The sequence below is a fragment of the Erpetoichthys calabaricus genome, chromosome 2, assembly GCF_900747795.2.
Source record: "Erpetoichthys calabaricus chromosome 2, fErpCal1.3, whole genome shotgun sequence".
Lineage (NCBI taxonomy): Eukaryota > Metazoa > Chordata > Cladistia > Polypteriformes > Polypteridae > Erpetoichthys > Erpetoichthys calabaricus.
In genome coordinates this window covers 213764787-213787644 of record NC_041395.2, presented here as the reverse complement: position 1 = coordinate 213787644, position 22858 = coordinate 213764787, and the positions used below count along the sequence as shown (strand labels likewise).

The window sequence follows — 22858 nt, the reverse complement described above, 5'->3', positions numbered from 1 at the left end:
TGTTTTGTTCTCTGAGTCACTTAGTTATCTTTTGCCTTATGCCACAGTGCTAAATCACACAGGAAAAGGCATTATTTGTCACCAAACTATTCTTGGATGGTTGGGAGAAGTTGCTCTCAGAGGATGTTTTGGTACTATTCTTTATTCATGGCTGTGTTCTTTGGCAAAATTGTGAGTGAAACCTTTGTGAAATGCTTGCAATTATGCTTCAGTATACCATAGAAACATCTGACAAAAAGATCTAAAAACAATGAAGCAGCAAACTTTGTGAAAACCAATACTTGCGTCATTCTCAAGTTTTGTCCACGACCGAATGTTGCTATATAAATCTCTACACATTTGTATGATATGTGCTGCTACAGAATGCAAATGAGAAATGTGGGGATAACACTGGAACCCAAGATTTATTACTACATGGAAAGAATAAACAGTGCAATGCTGACTTTATGACTGTTTTATAAAATTGTATGCAATTTATGCAACCAGCATCAAAAAGAAAAGGAGTATTTCCATTACAAATAAATATACAATAGGTGGCATTATGTGTAAACATCAAACACAAGTGAAGAATGTTTAAATACTTACCCTACAATAGTGTTATGCCTTCTCATTAGAGAACATTTTTTTCAAGTTACATTAAATGCCAGCTTCAATCCAGTGAACTTTTCACTCCATTTTACTCTAAAAAGCAAGTGCTTAAAAAAGGCTTTCCAAACAAAAACATTTTGACTACCATTCGGTCTCCTGCATTGATGGTGCAGTCTGAAGCCAATCATTGACTAAGACGTATTTCTGGCTGAGCGAGGACCAAGCAAGCCATTAAATTTCACAGGTAGGAGGCTGGACACATAAGTAATAATAATATCTGGTCAAGCACCTGTAGGTGCTCCAAGACCATGAACTCGGTAAAAGAGCTAGAATATGAATGGATATAAAAGGACTTTCCTATACTAATGATTATTAGGAAATCTTGTACATGCCGAAAAAACACACAACAGTTCTTCAATGCTGGGTCAGGCCTACTATCCGCAAATTCAATACCAACCAGTAGCATATGAACAGTTTGATAGGTCTACATTGACGCACCTCAGCCCTTGAAAGTAACCAAAGCACATCCAAGATACTGCATTCAGGGTCATAGTCATAATTCAAATGAAATGTTTGAGTGACTCGTGAATGAAGTACTTGTGTGAATTGTCCCTCAGATTTTTCAAAGGAAACAAAATAATTACAAAACTTAACCTTCTAATGAAATCTTAAGTAGCGCAACTTACATCAACAATGATGGAGACCATAGCACATAAAGTGTAAAGTTGCAACCTGATTAAAATCAACAGAAAAATCAAAATTTTTTTTGGTAAAATGGCAGAAAGCACAAACCTTTATCTCAAAAAAAAATTAAAGGTGACATTCCCACCTAATATGGAGAAAATAGGCACATTTTCACAAAATTACACGCTCTATTACCTGATACTATTCCAACCTCATTTTTGTACACGATCAAACAAAAAACAGAAAATCTTCAAAAAGAACAACTTTATTTAAACAAAAAAGAATAAAGGTAAGCTTATAAACATTGTCATTAATCAACTCTCCTTATATACAATAACACTTTATGAGGATTACTCATGGCTGAACTCTCTGCATTCTCCTCACTCTTTTAGCAGTTTAACATGTTACTTTAGATTTTATTCTTAAGTCTTAACGTGTCTAAATATCTGGGAATCCACTTGGCTACATGACCTTCCAAGTAAATGTGCACAATATATTCTGGCAAACTAATCTGTGTGATGTGAATGCCTGTTTTCTTCTATCTACAATCTTAAGAATAATAGTAAAGGACACCGGGTGGTACCAGGAAGAACAACAAAAGAGCATACAGTAAAAAATGCAAAAGGGAAAAGGATCCCTAAGAAACAAATAGAGCACTCAACTTTATCTGTAGAACTGAAAAAAATCAGCTTATAAACAGGACGTGCAGTACATAAAATAAAATTTAAAAATTAAGTCTTTACTTCTGGAGCATTGGGGACAGCACAAAGTGATAAGTATTCTCATAGAAGACTGTGGAGGAGAGCTCCTGTGTTAATAGTCCTATTACTTTAGAAACAATTGTCTTTTAAAAATTTTCATTTGCTGTCATTGATATTAAAATCTGTCATGCTCAAAGTGTGGAAGACTTGAATTTTTGGTTGAACAATTTGTTTTAGATTTTACATTAGTTTATATGCATCCTAACTATTGTACAATTGTGACTGAGCATTAGAGCCTATTTACAATATTTACAAATTCATGCTTAAAGTATCTCTTTGCTTGCAGGGATAGAGAGCTAGCAATTCTGTCTCTACTGTGCTCAACTCCAGTATGTGAAAATGTTTCATTCTTTTCTTTCTTCCATTTCCCTCTTAATTCTTTCTGGCAGGTCTGGGTCTGTGAAATGTACTGAAAAGAAAAGAAGAAGATTATTAGGTGTATTGAAAATGATATTGAAGTGTACACTACTACTTTAAGTTCTTCAAAATGTTCAGTGCACATAGGCTCAACAATTTTACTGGGTAGGTTAAGTATGTATGATTGGAACCACATATATCAGTTTATATATCACTCTAGTGGGTGCTATTGACCCAAACTTAAAATGTTGCCTGTGAGGCAAAAATAAGCAAAATGAACAATCTATTCCTGCACACCAGAGTTTTGTTGGCTTGGCAATTATGTTATGTCTGATACCTTAATATCAAACAGATACTACTATATACTATGTGCTATTTTACTGCTTGATGTGCATTGCTCATGTTGCGTCTTGCATCAGGCTCCAATGTATGTATTCATTCTGGGCAAGCTCTTGTATGAGCAAATGCTTCTTACGTGTGTGTGTGTGTGTGTGTGTGTGTGTGTGCGGTGAAATGAACGTCAGCACAGAAAAATTAATTTGCATTAAGTCATCTTGGCTGCTGCCAGTAATGAGCATAGCTTAGATTATTCAGTCAGTAGTAATCATACCACAGTAATACATTTTGGAAAAAGGTATTTAAGAAAAACTTTGCATCTCCAGCTTCAGGTCCACATCCCATGCCCTTACGAATCGGGCGATGCCTCTGCAATATTACTAGAACTGGCATGATGTATGCATACTGGGAGTTTGACTTTTTTTTTTTTTTTGAAACAGTGGTACATGTTTATTTTTAACATCTTTAGTAGAGGTGTCTTTTCAGATGACAATCCAAAAAACTATTTTAAACACTAATGAAACTGTTGTCAATATAACATTAGCAGTTAATGAAGCCAGTTAATAAAAGAAGTTCCCATTATTAGAATAACGTTTTATATAGTTTCTTTAATATGTCAGGTTAACATTTGCAAATGCAGAAATAAGTAGGCAGGCAGAGGAATACAACATTATTTTCCAGCATTATAGAGGACTACAGAAGTAACATCATAGATAATATTTTTGTGCATCTTATATTACTATCTATTCCCTGTAGATAACGTTTCTCCTAGTTGGGGCTTTAAAGGTGTATAATGAGTCCAAAGATGGAACCTCAGCCATTTGCAGAGCACAAATACACACCTTCCGAGTTCACATTAGCCAGTTAACTTATCTGTATGTCTTTAAAGAGTACACAAAAACGGAAGTCATCAAATAATTGCACGTAACACAGGCAGAGTGGTGGCTCTGAGGCTAGGGATCTGCAGTGGCAATCGGAAGGTTGCCGGTTCAAATCCCGTAAAACTGCCAAAAAAAGGGACTCTGCTCTTTTGGGCCCTTGAGCAAGGCCCTTAACCTGCAATTGCTAAGCACTTTGAGTATTGAGAAAAGCGCTATATAAATGCAAAGAATTATTATTATTATTATGAAGACCAAGCAAACACTTTGATCTCCTTCTGCCAGAAATCCAGCAGGGCTCTAAGGACTGCAAGACAGAAGGCCTACCTGCAATGTCTTATCTGATTCAGTCTGCTCTCCATTGATTTTGAAAACTGAATTCTCTAAAATATGGCAACATTTAAGAAATTAATGAAATATCCTGGTGTATAGATCATTTTCACTTCAGCAGATCAAACTTTGGCCGAAGTAGTATTAGAAGAAAAATGGAAATATAAAAAAAGAGGATATTAGCAAATAAAAAAAAAAAAAAATCTACCAAAAAATGCTGGTGAGGACAGGTAAAGATCCTCTATGTGAAATTAATATTGGGAAAACGACACTGGCAGCCTTGCAAAAATACTGGAAACTTGTAGATACATTTACATTGAAATCAAATTAGTTATATTTCACTTAGATTCTTCCAGCACCAGAAAGGAAGTGAACTTAATACCCTGTCATAACGCACAGATGAAGGATTAGTGCACACAAGATATATATATATATTTTTTTTTTTTAGTTTTCTCAGCCACTAAAGCCTTTCACAACAGATAAACTACATCTACAAGAAAAAGATAATAAGGATCCTTAAAGAAGTATAGAGCCATTTAAAGGGGACTGTGTGTTTGAGAGATCAAAATAAAAAAAAATGTAGCAAAAATTACAATATGGAAAATTTGTCTTTTAAATCTTTACTACTTAAAGGATCATTTTGGTATTATTCTAGTTAAAGTAACTTCTTTCGCAATTATGGTTGCAATGACAAGTAAAATGACACCTTTTATTGGCTAAATAAAGAGATTACAGTATGCAAGCATTCGAGGCAGCTCAGGCCCCTTCTTCAGGCAAAGCTGGATTTTAACACTTGCAAACAATACTGTAATATGTAATGGACAAATAGAAAAACAAAAATAGCAAAGAGATTTAGAAATATGCTGGGAAAATAAGCATCAAAAATAGTGTGTAAAAGGTTATAGAAGGAACTAAAAGAAGTCCTATGGAAGCTTGGAAAAACAACAATTATCCAGTACTATTTAATGAATATTCTAAATGTTTCACACAAAATATTTAATAAAGAAGAAATGATTGGAATTCCAATTCACACACTCGCAACACACACACACACACTCTGTTAAGGTTATCGATTGTGCCCCAGGGAGGGTTCTTTCTCACCACAGTCCAGACGGACCCAGCTTGGAGGACACTTATATCAGCTTCCGCCCCACTTCAACAGCCCTGCCTCTTCCAGGCCATGAACAGATATTACAGCCACATGGAGATATGGTCTATTACTTGACCAGAGACAGAAAGTGAAGAAATGTGTTAAATAAGGCAACATTTCACTTGAAATGGCACTCGCCAATTTTTTGTTATTACATTAATGTTTTGTTTTTCTTCATTGTTATAAACAGACAGGTGTACCAAGGAGGTGATCCAACACTTGAACCCATATCTGCATAGCAAAATGTCACTGCGTGTTTGCATGTGTCCAGTCTCTCAGAGTAATCCAACTGCTCAGTCTGGCTTTGGTGGCTCAGTGGTGGGAATGATGACACAATACTTTAGTGTTTAAAAGTTTCCTGATTGTGAACATTTTTTTTTTTTTTTTAAGAAGAGTTAAAAATGGAGCATTTCAATGGCAACATGGCAAATAACCAACCAACACTGGGTTGCTAAATACTAAACATGGCACAAGCCAAACTGATTTAGAGTATGAAAAGTATTCATAAGAATACAAATTATGTTTTCATATTGGGCAATTAGGGTCCATCGTGGTAGTTAAAAAGCAAACAGGATGTGAGCAAGGAGCATCGAAATGACAGAATCGGAGAAGCAGACTTCACAGAAACGCGGTCTAGAGAGGAAGCAGTGGGCAAGTGAGATTGAGACATACAAGGAAATCATGAAAAGGCATAAGAGGAACGCTGAGGGTATGCCTAAAATAAGAGGTTGAGAAATGTGATGATAAGGAGAAGAGGTGTAGGAGAAATGCTGAAGGTACATGTGCGGTAAGAGAGGTTAAGACAGCCAAAAAAGGATCAGGTACAGAAATTAGAAAAGGGCATGCAAATACGTGGCTTTATGCAGAGTCAAGAGAAGACAACATGTGAAGGTGATAATAGCTGCTGAAGAATGTAATAAATGATAAAAGAAGCATGGTATATAGAGAGGTCCTATAGAGTAAGAACTAGAAAAAACGGGATTATTGCAGGCAATATTGGTAGCAATAGATTTTGGTGTCATTTATTATACAATTATATGTTGAGTATTTTGATATACAAGTCATACATAGTATATTTGATTATATTGTTTGATTTTTATTAGTTAAATTAAACCTTTTCTACATTTGTTATAAAGTAAACAAACAAAGTATTTGTTAATTTAACTTTTTTTTTTTTTTTTTTTACATATATCATATCAATTATTTTTACATTTATTCTATAACCAGTGTTCAGAAGGTAAGCATAGCTAGTTACTATACAATAGGTTCAGATGTGTGTCAGTTACACAATGCACCTGAGATTAACAAAGCTACAATTATTATTTATTTATTTATTTTTTTATTAATTTTATTGTAATCATTCCATACATAGTCCTGCGGTGGGTTGGCACCCTGCCCAGGACTGGTTCCTGCCCTGTGTTGGCTGGGATTGGCTCCAGCAGACCCCCGTGACCCTGTGTTCGGATTCAGCGGGTTGGAAAATGGATGGATGGATTCCATACATATAGATAAATATTTACAAAAAATAGGATTGAAAGCAAATCAAACCCCACCCCCGAGAAGGACAGCATGGCCAAAGGAGTAATACTTAAGGCCTGTAAACATGCCTAAAGTGTTGAATTTAATAGGGCAAAAAAAGATAAATGGAGAAGGAAAAGAAAATTCTTCTTATTCTAAAATATTATTGATTAAATCCTGCCAGGTTCTGAAAAAATTCTGTACAGATCCCCAAACTGAGAATTTGATTTTTTCCAATTTCAAATAATATAAAATATCGGTTTCCCACTGACTTATTAGAAGAGAGTTGGGATTCTTCCAATTTAACAAAATCAGTCTGCATGCCAAAAGTGTAGTGAATGCAATCACAGTTTGCTTGTCCTTATCTATTTCAAATCCATCTGGAAGAACACCAAACACAGCTATTAGTGGGTTAGGACGGATTGTGACACCAAGCTACAATTATTGATGGGATTTTACCAGTGGAAAAAAAAATTAAAGATATTAAAAGAAAAGGATCATAAACAGAAAACATTGTATAATACACACAAAGAACAATAACTGAAAATAAAATGACACTGTATTATAAAACTAGTTTCCAAATTCCCTATGATCAGCTGCATTCTGAAATATTCCAGCAGTCAGTTCAGATTGGAAAAGTACCTGAATTTGGAGAGACGCAAATGTAACTCCAGTCCAGATGAAAATTGAAATAAGTAATTACAGGTAATATATATATGCATTTAGTTGAAGTGTTCACTAGTATTTTACAATATAATAATTAAAAGCCTAGCCCAAATATGCTTTTGGTAACTGAAGACCTTTCATAAATACCAGATTGTAAATTGGGTGATGAAAAAATTTGTATTCTTTGCATTGTTGTTAGTTGTCAGCTGTGTTTGGGTGGGGGTTGGGGGGGGGAAATGTTGTCTATGGATAATTGCAGTTTATATTTTTACATTTTTGAAAGGAGTACCTGATGGAGAGTTTACTTTAATAAGGGAGAGGAACAACTGATGCAATCTTTGCATTGAAACAGATGACAATGAAGCACTGAGAAAAACAAAAAGGACTGCCTATGGTGTTTATTGATTTGGGGAAGATTTATGACAGAGTGCCACATCAAGAGGTCTGGAGGTACATGAGAGAGAAAGGAGTACCAGAGAAGTATGTGAAGATTATCCAGGACGTCTATGAGGTAGTAAGGTAAAAAGCAGTGTTGGGGTAACACACAAGATCCCAGTTAGAGTAGGTTTGCACCACAGATCTTCATTAAGTCCTTTCCTCTTTGATTTGGTTATGGATGTATTGAGTCATGGGATAAAAAATAAATCTCCCTGGATGAATGATATTTGCTGATGAAATTGTGTTGTGTACCACCAGAAAAGTGGAGAGGAAAGTGGAGGAATGGAGAAGGGCTTTGAAAGACAGAAGGTTGAAGATAAACAGGAGGAAGAAAAAAAAAATATAGTATATGAGGTTTAATGATGACCAGGATTCAGAAGTTATCCAGCAGGGAGTGCAATTGAAAAGAGTGGATGAATTGCAGTATCTATAATCAGTGGTAGCACAAGGTGGAAAACTAGACGTAGAGATAACCTGTAGAGTGCAGTGTGGAAGGAACAACTGGAAGAAAGTGTCAACGAGTATTGTGTGATTGAAGAATCAAGGCAAAGGCTAAAGATATGGCTTTTAAGATGGTCATAAGACCAGCAATGATGTATGAAGCTGAGACATGGGCAGTAAAGGGAGCACAAGTGAAGAACTTAGATGTGGCAGAAATAAGAATGTCAAAATTGATGTGTAGAGTTACAAAAAAGCACAGACTAAGAAATGAGATAATCTGTGGTACGACAAAAGTGGACGAGATATCCAAGAAAGTACAGGAAAGCAGGTTGAAGTGGTATGGACATGTGGTGAGGAGAGACAATATCTGGGCAAAAGAGTGATTGAAACTGAAGTACATGGGAAGAGAAAGCGAGGGAGGCCAAAGCAGAGTTGGATGGGTAAAGTAAAAGAAGATCTGAAGGAAAAGGGCTTCATTGACAAGGAGGTGTTTGGAAAAGGTTCAATGAGCATACAGACCACACAAAGAAGTGGGAAAAGAAGAGGAATACATCCTTGAAGTTGTGTTTAGTGTGATGCAAACACAGAGTACATGTTTATTTACCATATATACACACATAATGGCCTACAGGATGAGTTCCTTTCCATTTTGATTCATTTCTAGAGAAGTGAAGATCATTTAACAGACCAGGTAAGGTTTAGAGCAGCCAGGGAAATGAGTTACTATCAAACAGGTTTGCTTATGGAGTTGCTTTTACAGGCAGGATGATTAATAAAACTGCTGCCCAGCAAACAATCATACTGCCATTTCAATAAGGCAAATTAAGTATCTATTTTACCAATAGGGAAAGATTACCACATATGTGAAAGAGAAAATATACAAAAATATATAAGCTGACCTCTCAGAAGTAAAACTGAACCAGCAAACTATTTTGTCATTGAAGTCACCCAGAGCATTTCTCTATTTTAAGACATTTATTTGGAAACCTAGCCAATGCTTTTAAATGGGAGTTTTGGAAGTAGGTATTTTTTGTATCATATGCAGATAGTGGGTGGTTTATGCATTATATGTGGACACAAATAAAAATTAGTGACTCTAAAAGCTTTCTAGAAAAGAGCAATCAAGTGCATCCCTGGACTGAAGAACATGTTGTCCTCTGACAGATTAAGGAAAATAAATCTCTTTAGTCTTGAGCATAGAACTATACATTTGGGAGTGTTTGAAGTCCTCATAATTCTCAAAATCATCAATAAAGCTAATTCAGCCACTTTATAATACAAAACAGTATTATAACAGTATGACTCCTGGTCCTTTTGATAAAGATAAGGAGCATAGCTCTCCAAACTGACTGAACCAAAATGGTGAAAAGAAGAGAATAAGATTTACATATCAAGTGGAAGGAATGCAAGGGACACTAGAAACTGTCTTTTATCAAGAAGTGTTACATTATTGTATGTGGAAGCATCAGATTTAATATCTTCATGTCTGTTAATATTTCCATTCTAAAACCGTTTTAAAGAAGATATGACAGTTTGTTTTGATCCTAGCAATTTCCTAACCACAAAAGATGAATTCTGAACAAGTATCAGCCTATCAATTTCCATTGAAGCTTTGAAATATTACTGGGAAAAAGATATGTGAATTCCAGATTAATTTTAAAAGTGGAATTCAAAAATGTTTGAAAAATTGCATTTATGCATGATAAGACAAGCATTATTAAATAGTGCCTCTTGTTGAGAAAATGTCCTTGCCTGTGCTTTACTACTTGTTTTGAGAAAAAAATGTAACTTCTAAATACAATGCAAGACAGTGTGGATATAATGCAACACCGAGTTAAGAAGTGTTTGTAACATGCTTTGGAAAATGGCCTCGTAACCAACATCATGTTGACAAAGCCAGTAACAAGTGAACTATAGATGACCAGGACAAAAAGGGAATCAGAAAGCTCACATTCAATCTGACAAAAGGAGAGCGTACTCTACAGTCCATACCATTTTGGTCTGTGAACCTCCACAGATGGAACCAGGATCTCAGGGGATGAACATTTGTTTTACCTATAGTTTACAAAATAACCATTTATAAACAACATGCTGAAAAAATACTCCACTCTTGAGACATTACTTCCCTATGTCACTTGTACCAGACATACAAATTGTCACTGCTTGGTGTTATGAAGAATAAGCAGTCTTATGAAATGATACAACACTCTGATTCCCCCATTAGCACTAATGAATAGTGTAAAGCCATGATACACAGATTACACATACAGTTTATGTATTGTGCTTCTCCTATCCATAGCTTCACATTGTTACTAATTTGCTCTACCCCATGCTGCTTCTGAGTGAAGAGGTGTTTCCTTGACATAAGCAGCTTTTTTAAGCCAAGAATGCAGTCTTTAAAAAAAACAAAAAACACACTATGCCGCAAACCACTGCCTGTAGATGGCCTTGAGAATCAATCTGTTTATTTTAATACAGAAAGGGCTACTGTGAAGAGAACTACATATTTCCCACATCAGTCATGCACATTGTACACAGCAGTCTTAATTTGTATGCATTTTAAGAAACCTGAAACAAAACTTCTTCCATTTTCTTTGCACCATGTTCACAAGATATGCATTTATTTAACACTGCATTACATGTTGTCTAACACAACTATCCAACAAAACCTAAATCCTACTAGACAAAAACTGGTAAGTTTAGTGCAAAAACAATACAGTAAGACAAAATAATACACTTTAATCAGTATCACAGAGTAGCAGACAACTTATGCTTTGTGTGAAATACACCATATTGTACAATTTTGAAATTTCCACCCAAATGACAGTGACACAGAATGTCTTAAAAATTAAAAACATATTACCATTTGACATCAGAATAAAATAACTGAGAAAATTGTAGATCAATCACATCAACTTGGGGCAGATTTTGCAGATTCAGCCTATCTCAGCAAAAGGTAAGGACATTAGATTACATGTTTGCCAAATTAAAAACAAGGCAGTGGACCATTTAAAGAAATTACAGTCCTAGACAACACCCTCATGAACCTGAAGGAAAAAGAAAAAAAGCAAGGTCCACTTAAAAGGCAGTTTAGCTGCAAATCAGGCAAGGGTTCAAATACAGTAACATCATTGTTGTTACACAATGCCATGCAAAGAAACAAATATTAATCATAATAGCAAATATTTTACCAAATACTGTCTTGGAGACATAAACGTTATCTTACCTGCTGCAAACTCCCGAATATCTTCAGGTCTCTTCATAAATACCTCTCTAGACAAAACACAGAAATAAAATTTGGCTACTACCATTTGTTTTGCATTTGAGTTTTATAAATTCTAGTACTGTAACTGCTTAAGTAATATCAATATAAAGAAAAGACAGGGTTGGTAAAATATTTATGTTCATCCTAAAAGACATATTACAGTTTTACAACTTACAGTATGTTGCAGACGGCTGGGGATCCTACCCAGCCAGGACGCCTGGACGGTCCACAAGAGGGACAATACCTCCCCTGGGCCACGAGAGGGCAGCTGCCGTTGTCTGCTTGGGGGGGCCACCGGAACAGAGCTGGGAATCTCATCCCTGTTGGGGCCTGTGGCCACCGCCAGGGAGCGCCCAGATGATTATGGAACCCTGGAGGGCTGCAGTTCCACCACACTTGGTGAAGAAGACATTGTGGTGCTGTTTAAAAATAAAATGTGTGCGTTTTGGACATTCTGGTGTCTGTCTGTCTGTGTTCAGGGGCTGGTTTTCCACAAGTATTAAGAATAACAGTTGTAATCAGAGAAATGGATACATTAAGGCAGCTAAAAGTACACAAAAGAAAGGTTTATTTCACACAAAATAAAAAATAGCAAAAATTGGAGAACACAAGGCATAAAATACACAAGGAAGAACTCTCTGAATTGCTTTTCTTGGCCTTCCTACAAGGGTCTGGTACCCTATCTCCTAAAATGGGCTTGTCTAGTTTCCAACCTCAAAGTACCACTTTATTCTCCATCTGCTCTTACCTTCCACACTCTTACTCTCAAAGCCCCTCTGCCACCCTTCAATTGAACGCCTGCCATCCTACTTCTTGACTCCAGGCTCAACCGTGAATGGGCATGAAGGGTCTCTTAAGTCCTGGTCAGAGATTATCCCTTGGAACACCCCAGTAATAAATTCTGGGGTCAGCAAAGTCTTGTAGGAATCCTCAAGTGTTACTTTTAGAACTCTGCCAGCTGGTAATGAAGTTCTTTTTAAAGGTCTATGCTACCATAATGTACTGATGGGACCCATGAATATATGCAGATCTCCTAGCTGCCACATATCAGACTGGTGTCTCCTATTAAACTACCTGTTTTCCTGAGAAGATCTCCATCTAATTCCATGTCCTTAGAGTATTTAGTTTTGAGCATTTGCTCCTGTCTCCTGCAAGTATGGATTGTTTACACATGGCATGGCAACATAATTTGCCAATAATAGTGCAATCTCTTTCTCAAGGCTTTGTAAAGCTGTGCGCCTTTCCTGTACTATGTACAAATACGGTGCTCAAACAATCCTTCTACAAAGAAGTTAGTTTTTTCTTTTTTTATCAAAATGACATTGGCTTTAGTCACTGACTTAAGTGACTTTTAAAAAAAAATTAATATCAAAGAATTTCATAACATTACTTTTACTTTTATAAAGAGCAATTTGTGGGGAAGACTCGCTCATATATACAAATTTAGATTGCCGATCAATCTAATCTATTAGAGGAAATCAGAGTGCCTAGAATAGAAAACCAGGAGACAGAGGGGGTACATGTGCAAGAACAGTGACCATGTGGGAGTCAAGCATGGGCCCATGACACACCATATTATTATCAATGAATTTCACAAATTATCCTAAGGAAATATAAAAACTTGAAAAGTTTTAACTAATTAAACATCCATCCAATTATCTGGTGAGCCCAAAATGTCCAATTTTATGGAGTCAGGGTTTTATGCTGGCAGCAAAAGTCCAAAGATAACTATGAAAAAGTCAACCATATTGTACACTTAAGACTAGGACATAATAAAGTGCCAGGTAATCTAAATCAAATACTGTGGAAGGGAACAGCACGAGCACAATGAGTATGTTAAAATTCCATAAAAGTAGCAACTATGTCAGGGATCAAACTTAAGATTTTTGCAGCTGTGAAGCAGCAGTGCAGACCACTGCACATCTACACAAATTTTAAATACAAAATAATTGCAGTTGTCAATTAATTTATTGAATTCACTTTTTAGAGTAGCCAAACAGACTTGGATTCATGAAGTAACCAAATCTGTGTGGTATGTCAGCCCTTTGTATAGAGCACATTAACAATTAAAGATGTAACATTTAAATATATCCAGCACAGTTCAGAGAGATTAAAAAAAATGTGTAAAATAGAAAATTTCAACTAATCTGAAATTAGAAGCACTGTTTTTAAATTGCCAATTTCAAAATACTGTGATTCATGGAAAGAATGGGAAAATATAATATTAAAAAGTAATAATTGTAGAAATGTTTAAGGAAACATTCCAAGTATTATGCAATACACAAGGTTTAGCAAAAAAAAAATTAAAGCCTAAAAGGAAATGAAAGTCAATTATTTTTTTGAAAAGCAATATTACCTGAGAAATTCCTCTAATAAAATCTCCACTTCAGGATGAGAGCGCAGATATTTCTCATTGTCAATTCTTGTGTCAATCTGTAAAAAAAAAAAAAAAAAGTTTATTTTTAGGAGATTCATATTAAAGAAAAACAAAGCATACAGAACCACAAGCAGTGCAGCAACTACAGGCACTCCTAGCCTTACATAAGCAGTAGAAGCAGCAGCTAATTATTTCACTCCCTATCAACCCAGGTGCTATGTCTCTGATATTCCAACAGATGGTGTATTACAAAACATATTGTAGTAATAAAATGGATTGCAGTTATCATTCCAACAGATGGCACTTGACAAACATTTGAAGTAATGCATTTTGCATTTTGTTTATACAAATGTTTATCAAGTACCGTCTGTTGGAATCACAAATTCATTTTTTTTTTTTTTTACTACATTACATATCTGTAATACTTTCTAACAGATGATGCACAGCAAATGTTCACACTGAGGTCTAGGTTGATTAATAACATTTCAACCTGTCCGAGACAGGTACCACAGGTAGTATTTTTAATACAGCTAGAACTACAAATTTGACTAGCACTACTTTATTTCATAGTATTTACCTATTTTCTTTTTTAAACCAGGCTCTCAAGTAGTTTTCAACATGCAAATGTTGAATGGATACCCATTCCTACATCCAGCTTTTTGAAGCCTTGCCACACTTGCCATAAAAGGTTCTCTTCACTGAATGTACACCTGTGACCCCCTCGCTGTGAGGCAGCAGTGCATCCTCCACATAACCATGCACCCACATGTTTAATACCTGCTTTAATTCATTTAATCATGAAAATGATATCAAGTATTTATCTTAGCATTCTAAATGTTCAGAGAGCAGGAATATCATGAAATTAATGTATTCTGTGTGGCGATCGCTGCCTGTGTCTCCTCTCAGTGCAAGAGAAAGTTAGTTTAAGAAGCACGTACCGATTAACATGGGTCGGGGAACACTTAACACAAAGCATTGAATGTGCTACATTACTTATGACGGGGTTTGAGAAAATCTAGTAAATTAAACATTGATTTTAAGATGAAGTTTACGATGTTCTACTTTAGTGACAAAATAAACTACAAGAATAAAGTCAACATGTCTACTTTATTCTCGACATACACTTTTTTTTCTTCACTGTGTCTGTATTTTTTTTTTCTTCTCCGTGGCCCTAATATGTTTCCGTAGCTCAGTGATGTGGACGCATGGAAAAACGTAATATCATGGTTTAAGCACTTGTATAAGCAACAGACAGAAATTGATGGAGTGGCACAGCATGGCAGAGGCACTCAAAAATTCAAGTTCAGAAAGTTGCTCAGTGCCCAAAATAAAAAAAGAAGTGGTCAGAAGTCAACGTGAAAAGGCAAGTCGCAGCCCACTGTCTTAAGTGTCAATGCCACTGAAGCAGGTAGCAGAATTCCGGAGCACAAACCATTAGAGCAGCGAGCTGCTGCAATTATTGCCGAGATATTTGTAACCAGCATTTTACAACTGCCCAACCCCGAGAGTGGAGGTCATTACAACATTCCTCTTGTTCAGTCAGTGGGTTGGCGAATGGGGTGAATGTGCGGTCACCAAAGTAATCATGTTATAAGGTTACATCATACAGATAACTTACAATTTTGTCTTATCTTACCAAAAAGCCTCCCATCACACACAATACCATTTTCAAGTTTGTTCCCAATACTACTATTTATTTCTCAGGCCATCTCACTACAAAATTAATGAGGCGCAATTTCGCATTACACATAATTCGCAATTTCGCATTACACATAATTGGCACATTAATACGTAGAATGGAAGTGCTTTCTATTTACATAAGCAAATTCATTCTCTGAAGGTGCCTTTATTGCAATGTGCATGCAGTCAACCACTCTGATTACATTTGGAAAACCGGATGTTGCTGCTAATTGTGATTTGATGCTTGCCTGTTCAACCACAGTGTAAGGAAATCTTATATATCTGGATGACAAACGGATAATACAATCCCATATAGCTGGCATGGTAAGACTTCCAGTGATGACTAAGAAATACCCAATTAGTTAGCCAGTTTGAGTTGAAAAGCTCTTGTGGCTAAATACCAGAGGGTGGACAGTACTTGCAAAGGAGCAGGCACAACACAATTCCTCAAAGTCTGCCTTTGCAAAGCTGGCCCCAGTTCAGCACACAGCTCCAAGAGGATAGCTCTTGGAAATCAAAATCGACTTAGAAGCCAGTCGTCATCATGGAACATGAAATCAGTAAGATCTGTAAATATGCGCTCTCTTCTAATTCTTCCATTTGCAATGTCTTCTAACAACAGCAGCAGCTATGGTAGTTGGAAGAGTTTGGCTAGTGTATCATTATATTGTGACAGAATATTTACAAATCAAATGCCTTAAATTTGTAAATGATATGCAATTAAAGCCCGTGTCATGGATGCAAAATTAAAAAAAGGTAAACCACACAGAAACAGATAACACTGCTTTGATGCTGGGTGCTGCCAATTTACAAAGCCAAGTTTAGTTTTAATACATCTCCATGTGAGCATGGAAACGAGTATATACAACATTTTTGTGCATACGCACTGTTTATACATGAGGCCCCAGGACTTTAATCCATCCATTCATTCATTCATTCCAATCCCAAGTGTTCATTGATATACTGTAGATGTGATACTGGATTACATAAACTCACCCACAAGCACTCTAATACTCTCAAAGCAGGTCATGATATCAGTTGACCAAGTATAATTAGAACAAAATTGCATAATGCACCCTTGGACACTGCTGTTTGCATCTATATTTTTGTATTATTTAGCCCAGTAATTAAACCATTCATCCATTTATTTCCTAGGCCCACATAACAGAGTTATGGGGTTTATGAGGATCAGAGCCTAACTAGAATCATTTACAAAGCAGAAGACAACCCAGGAGGGTTTTGCAAGTCTGGGATCTGCCCAAGGTATCCTAAAGTAATGAGAACCACTGCTCTAACCATTATGCTACTATTCACTTGAATTGAAACTAAAATTATGTTACAACTGGTCTGCTGCAATACAGCTAACTTGGATGTGGCAATGTTTGCCCATTCTTCCAGTACAGAATTCTTCAATCTCAGTAAAATTATTTACTGGAGGGTATGCGGCTGGAGAGCATGCTTCAAATTACCCCATGATTTTCATTCAGATTCAGGTCTGCATTCATCCTGAATGGATTAAAAGTGTTTGCCTTATGCAGCCAAGGTTGCGGATTTTCTTCTAAAACTTGTGGTACTTCACTCTCTTCTGTCATGACAAACACCACTTCCCAGCTAAGTTAAACAGAAACTCCTCCAGAACTGAAGCCCATCTTTGTAATGTTTTACAGTAGGGATAACGTGCTCCATTATATTTTTTGCCAAAAGCAAAGTTTTTCAACTTCACAATAGATGTATGAACTTGGTCTTTCAAATTAAAACGCTGTTTCCTGTGTTGCTTCTAACCCTTAATTTCCAATGACACATAATGAGCTTTTTGAGTTTTGGTTTCTTTCCTTCCTTGTACAACAGAAACATAAAACTGATTTTTCAAATGACAAACTCGGTTTCATGTGTGACTTTAGTATCTTGATTTTCAATAACACAAAATGAGCTTCCGTGAGTACTGGTTTCCTTTTCATTATCTTTCCACACAGCCCTACAACTGTGGCAAGTTTGAGAGAACACCATGAGATATAAACGCTGAATGTTATTTGATGTAATAGACTGCAGGTCATTCGAAAGTTGTTGCTGGATACCTGTGGTGGTCAAGTCTTCCCCTGCTCAGTCATTCATTTGGGATGAATATCCTGTTCATAGCAAGTTCTCATTGTTGTCATAAGCCTTTTTCTTGACTTCAATCCAAAAACTTCTTAGAATCCATGAAATTTCATCACAATCCGTATCCTGTATTTAGTACTTTTTCTGAACTTTGTCTCGTAGGTCTTCTGAAAGTTCCTTGTTGCCAGCAGTTGACTTTTTACTTCTGTATGCACAATGCAACAGAGAAGACATAGTGGAACAAATCATTCATGATTATAATAAGCGAGTACATGGTTACTCTTATCAGGCTGTGTACAGTACACTTATTTAATCAGTTTCCCTAGTAAGCATGCTTTTTAAGTATTACAATTGTTAATCTATCAAGGTTTCATGTTACAAGGTTTATATAAGAAGACAAAATGTCTCTAGGTTCCTGGCTGGTAAACCACAATACGGTAACTAAAAATAGGGTCCTACAAACCTTTTCTAGGTAATGTGCAACTTTTAAAAAATCTTTGACAAAAAGACTAAAATTACCTTGGTCTCTTATGACATCCTTTCATTTGTTTTCAAATCTACTTTTGCATCACAGGGTAAGAAGCACCATTTGACTGGAGTGTACATTTACGCATACTCACGTGTATCCAAGTCTAAGTTGTATCAAACTCAGTTTTACTATAAGCCAGAAATTCCACTTTATATACTAATGATATGGTTTATTTTACTATATTTTTGCCAAAAATACATATATCTGGGACATTGTGAGCAAACGATTAGATACTGGACATGTGGATTATGAGGCACGACCAATCCAAGATTTTTTTTTTGGACATTTTTGTATTTTTGCTGTTGCTTAATGAGTGCCTCCATTGATGGCCAGTGTATCACAAATGATTTTACTTCCATTCTCCACAAAAACATGAGATTAAAGTGTTTTCTTGGACATCACTACAAACAACACATAGTATGAAACTTATAAAAAAAATATTCTTGGGTTTTGTATTCTTTTAAAATACTGCTTCAAATATTTTATATTGCAGCTGAATACCTGAGGGTTAATAAACTATATATTTCCTAAACCTACTTTTTCAGGTACAGGCTGACAGGAACCCAATGTTTATCCCAGCAAAAAAGGGGTGCATGGCAGGAACCAACACTGGATGGAATGCCAGTCACTTGCTGGACTCACCCTTGTACATTCAACCATTCCTGGAAATTAACAAAGAAGTCCAGTTATTAATGACCACTCAAGTATCAGACCCCTCTCTGTATGCATTGTGGTGTGGAATGAGCTCACTATGGAAAGCCCTGAAGATAACAGGGGTGTTTAAGTAAAGGAGTAAATTAACAAAATGAAAAATATTAAACTCATGATGTTCTTCCATGATTTTTGTCATTATCTATGGTGGACTTCACTAATCAAGAAAAAAATAAGGAACAGGCAGAATGTATTTCAGTTGTATAAATTATCAATATGTACAAAGACAGCATTATGGATTCTTACACATCAAAGACCGGGACATACAGGGATTTCAAGTATATGTTCCCATGTTCCAAATTAGCATTAGGTAAAGACTGGCAAGTAATTTGTTAGTGTTCAACTCAGAAATTGGTGTAATTATTATTGTCCTGGAATGGGTAAAACATTTAGCCGAGATCCAAATTCTGAAGTAAATGGAACGCAGCATAATATATTAATATAATGAACTACATACGAGGTATAAAGAAAATATTTTTTGAAAAATTTAAATCTTAAAAAAATCAAAAAGTGGTATCTAACTTAAGACTTCTGCCCTTCCGAAAAGTTAGGGTATACTTCTCGAGTCTCTGCTTCTCACTTCTATTCAATAGGTGGCGGAACCTTTACGTTGGTTTACTAACCGGCATTAAAACTTGGAACAACCACCACAGAATTATTGTAGTGACAACATGAGGAAAGCCACAGAATGGAGCGGTGTTGAAAGGAAATGCTACTTAGGATTCCTCTGAATGTCCGATTGCATTTCATCTAATATTGTTTATCACACATGTGAGGAAGAAGCTGTGAATTTCCAATAATTGTTTAAAAAACATTTTTTCAGTAGCAAAAACGTTTAGCAGTTCTAAAAAACGCACGAAGCTGTTCACTCTTCGTATCTCAGTAGCTTCATGCTAAAACCTGGAACCAACCCAGGAGTGGGCATACCCGCTCGTAATAAACATCTCGCACACTTCATTGCCAAACACTCGCTTTTACAAGAAAAAAAAACCCAGATTTGTGTAGAACGTGCGAATAAATTCTAGACACAACACGTCGGGTCTTGAACCCGAGATTCTGCGAGGTGTATGGCTACAGCGGTTGACGCCCTTTAGTTACCTGAAAAAGTAAGTGGGCGCAAGGCACATATGTTTACTTTTCATATAGGAAAAAAATCAAACGAGTTAACTGAGCATCAGAAAACGTGATAAAGAACATGCCAGTGAATGATCTACGCAAAGTTGTACCCGTTTATGGACCAAACAAACAAACAAACGTTATGTGCCTGTTTGAAATCTTGTGATCTTTCGTCTGTCAGCTTACTTAAGGGACCCCAGCAGTCGTAACTCCACTAATTTGAGCACACATTAAACAAGCATCTAGTGAGTGCTGTGCTATCCTGACAGCGAGTACCTCGCTTTGCCCAATATTAGCACACTTCCTCCAATAGAAATCCGTTTTAACTACCTTCACTTTTCTGAGAAGTGACTTCTGCTTTTATTTTGAGCGCAAGCAGTTAAGGTGACGGGGCAAACGAATTACAGCATATAACATTTTAATAAAGGGGGTGTATCCTCTGCATTTTGCCACCGGCCTGTTTTACAAAGCTCTATCGTGTTTATGATCTTTTCAGAGGAAAAGGAAGAAAAAAAAGCAATACCGAGAGAATAAGAACACAATATTAAGATCGATAAAACCTGGTGGCTAATATTAAACACACATATCAATTTACAGCACAAAATTTAGCGTACACATTAGTGCTGGTGTGGACACTTGCAAGGTCTCCACTTTAAACCTTTATAACGAAAATTCATTTTCACCTTGAACTTGCCAAGCTGCTCCTGTTGCATTTGGCTTAGCGCGCCGATGTCCCGCGCTTCCATTGCTCTTCTCAGATCCATTTGCCCTTTTCGGTTGTGTTAATAACTGTGACAGTGGAAACAAAGCCAACTGGGAGGCGCGTGACGATGTGACAGAAGCAACTGGTACATCTAACGAAATTTTCGGGATAGGCGACCAATTAATAAAAATGTTATTCTGGTGATTAAACATTAGGTTGGCAGACTTACAGTTTATAATTAGCTGTAATTATTTGATTTACATGAAATTTACAAAAGGTGCGAAAAACAGTAAATACTTCTAAAACCCAATACTAAGTTTAATCCTAACAGAGTATGCTAATCAATGGCGTAACTACAACAGCACTTCTCACTCTTAAGGCTAAACTACGCTTTGATATCGTCAAGTTTGCAGTTTTAAACACCAGTTGACAGAATGAATGGAAACGCCCAGTTAACCCTTGTCCGGTCCTATGATCTCCCGGTGTATTCTGGGTATTGTAGTCTTAAAACGTAAAATAAGCTCGAACCATTATTTGTATATGTACGGGTTTGAACACATTTTTCTTGAAAGGCCAGCGCAGTATTACAGTATTTCAAAGCAAGCTTTGCGCATTGGTGCCATTTTCGAAGTTCGTTTTGAATCATGTTTATTAATAAGTATATGACGTTTTCCAAAGATTTCCTTAAATATGTGAACTCTTAGCTTGACATGCTCCACTTAAAATGCGAGCTACACTTGGTTAACAGCAGCCTTCATTTGTTATTCTAATACATTTTCATAGGGAGCTGCAACTAGATTAAATCCAGATAGAAATGATCGCAAGGCAGAGACCCAGCCTAGACAGGAAGTCCTAAAGCCTCCATTAGTCCATTTGTTGAATCTGTATGGGCAAGGAAAGTCAGAGCTAGATTCAGTCTTGGCAGCACTGAGCACTAGGCATGAGGAAAGTGGCTTATAACTTCCAGTCACCAGGGGATCACATGACGCTCGGTGGATAACACTGGGGCAGTTTTGATTGTCAATCATTTGAAGACCTTCATCTCAGAGCAAAACGCCCTTTTAAGTGCACCTTTGAATGAGACAGTACAATGAATTTTTGGACCTTCATGCAGACATTGTTGAAATCAGAAATAGGCAACAGAAATTATAGTCCATCTTTATGCAGGTTTGTGCTGAAGTCGAGCTGCATACTGCCAAGAATCACTTCCTATGTACGAAAACCTAAGCTCTCTGGGAGAAACACTCTGAACAAGAAAACAGAGCTAGGAGAGACAACATTAGAATTATTGGAGTTCCGGAAAATGTTGTGAAAGGGAATATGTTTGATTTCCTATATATAGTGACAGATAGGGGGCGCTCTCGCTCCCTTGAACCCTCAGACTATACACCAGACACCAGGTAAAAGTCCAAATATAATATTTATTTGAACTATAACGTGCACAAAGCACCCTCCTCTCCACAATACTCATATACAAGCACAATCAATGATAATCAATCCTCCACTCTCCCAGACGCGTTGCCACCCTGCCACCCAGCTCAGCTAGTTTGTCTCGGATTTCCCAGAGTTCTTTATAATCCTTGACCCGGAAGTGCTTCTAAGCCCTCAGTCCATGTGATTACCCAGCACTTCCGGGTCAAACGAAAACTCCTTTTCTTCATCAGCCCAGAAGCACTTTATTTCTTCCAACCATGTGACTGGGATTTACTTCCGGGCTGTATGGAAAATAAACGTCTCTATGTCTCCCTGCAGCGTCCCCTGGCGGCCCCGATGTTATCCAGCAGGGCTGTGTATTAAAACTCCATAGTCCATGATGCCCTCCTGGAATTCGGGGCATCTCCACGTTGCAAGGAGGGCTCCATCTAGCGGCCTGTGGGTATTGGCCAGGATGAATGGCCGGCCATATCCCACAATATATATATGTGTGTGTGTGTGTGTACAGATGTATAGACATACATGTATATATACTGACAACTAACTAGGTGTTTTCATTGAGGGTTTTAAAACACACTTGTCATGGTCAGGGAGTTGTGGAGGTTTGGGAGGGATCAAGACACTGGCCTACTATGCTAAAGCGGCAGTGCACCATGTGCTGGTGGTTTCTCTCGCTCCACAGTTGTACAGTATAATATCTATCTGTCTGTTAATTTTGTCCTCAGAAATTCACTCGAAAGTTTGTTATATTAACCTATGTGATGTGGATGTGGAGGTTGGGGTGGGATTGGTCACTGAG

The 22858-nt window shown here is 36.8% G+C and overlaps 1 protein-coding gene across 1 annotated transcript; it reads right to left on the bottom strand.

Moving 5' to 3' along the window:
• Window positions 1-1516: 1516 nt before the first annotated feature.
• LOC114644361 (RIIa domain-containing protein 1-like) lies at window positions 1517-21040 on the bottom strand. The gene is made up of 4 exons (XM_028792501.2): window positions 20606-21040; window positions 13769-13845; window positions 11374-11420; window positions 1517-2442 (listed from the first exon to the last, which is right to left on the bottom strand). Exons 1-4 carry the CDS (start codon window positions 20684-20686, stop codon window positions 2378-2380), a joined length of 270 nt encoding a protein of 89 aa, XP_028648334.1. The 5' UTR covers window positions 20687-21040; the 3' UTR covers window positions 1517-2377.
• Window positions 21041-22858: the final 1818 nt, after the last annotated feature.

What these genes read in the sequence shown, in the direction of transcription:
- LOC114644361 (XM_028792501.2), bottom strand. Translation starts at nt 20,686, where the DNA reads ATGGATCTGAGAAGAGCAATGGAAGCGCGGGACATCGGCGCGCTAAGC. An exon ending in TTATTAGAGGAATTTCTCAG is followed by an intron (nt 11,421 to 13,768) that starts GTAATATTGCTT and finishes TGTTTTGTCTAG; the next exon opens with AGAGGTATTTATGAAGAGAC. An exon ending in TATTCGGGAGTTTGCAGCAG is followed by an intron (nt 2,443 to 11,373) that starts GTAAGATAACGT and finishes TTTTCTTTTCAG; the next exon opens with TACATTTCACAGACCCAGAC.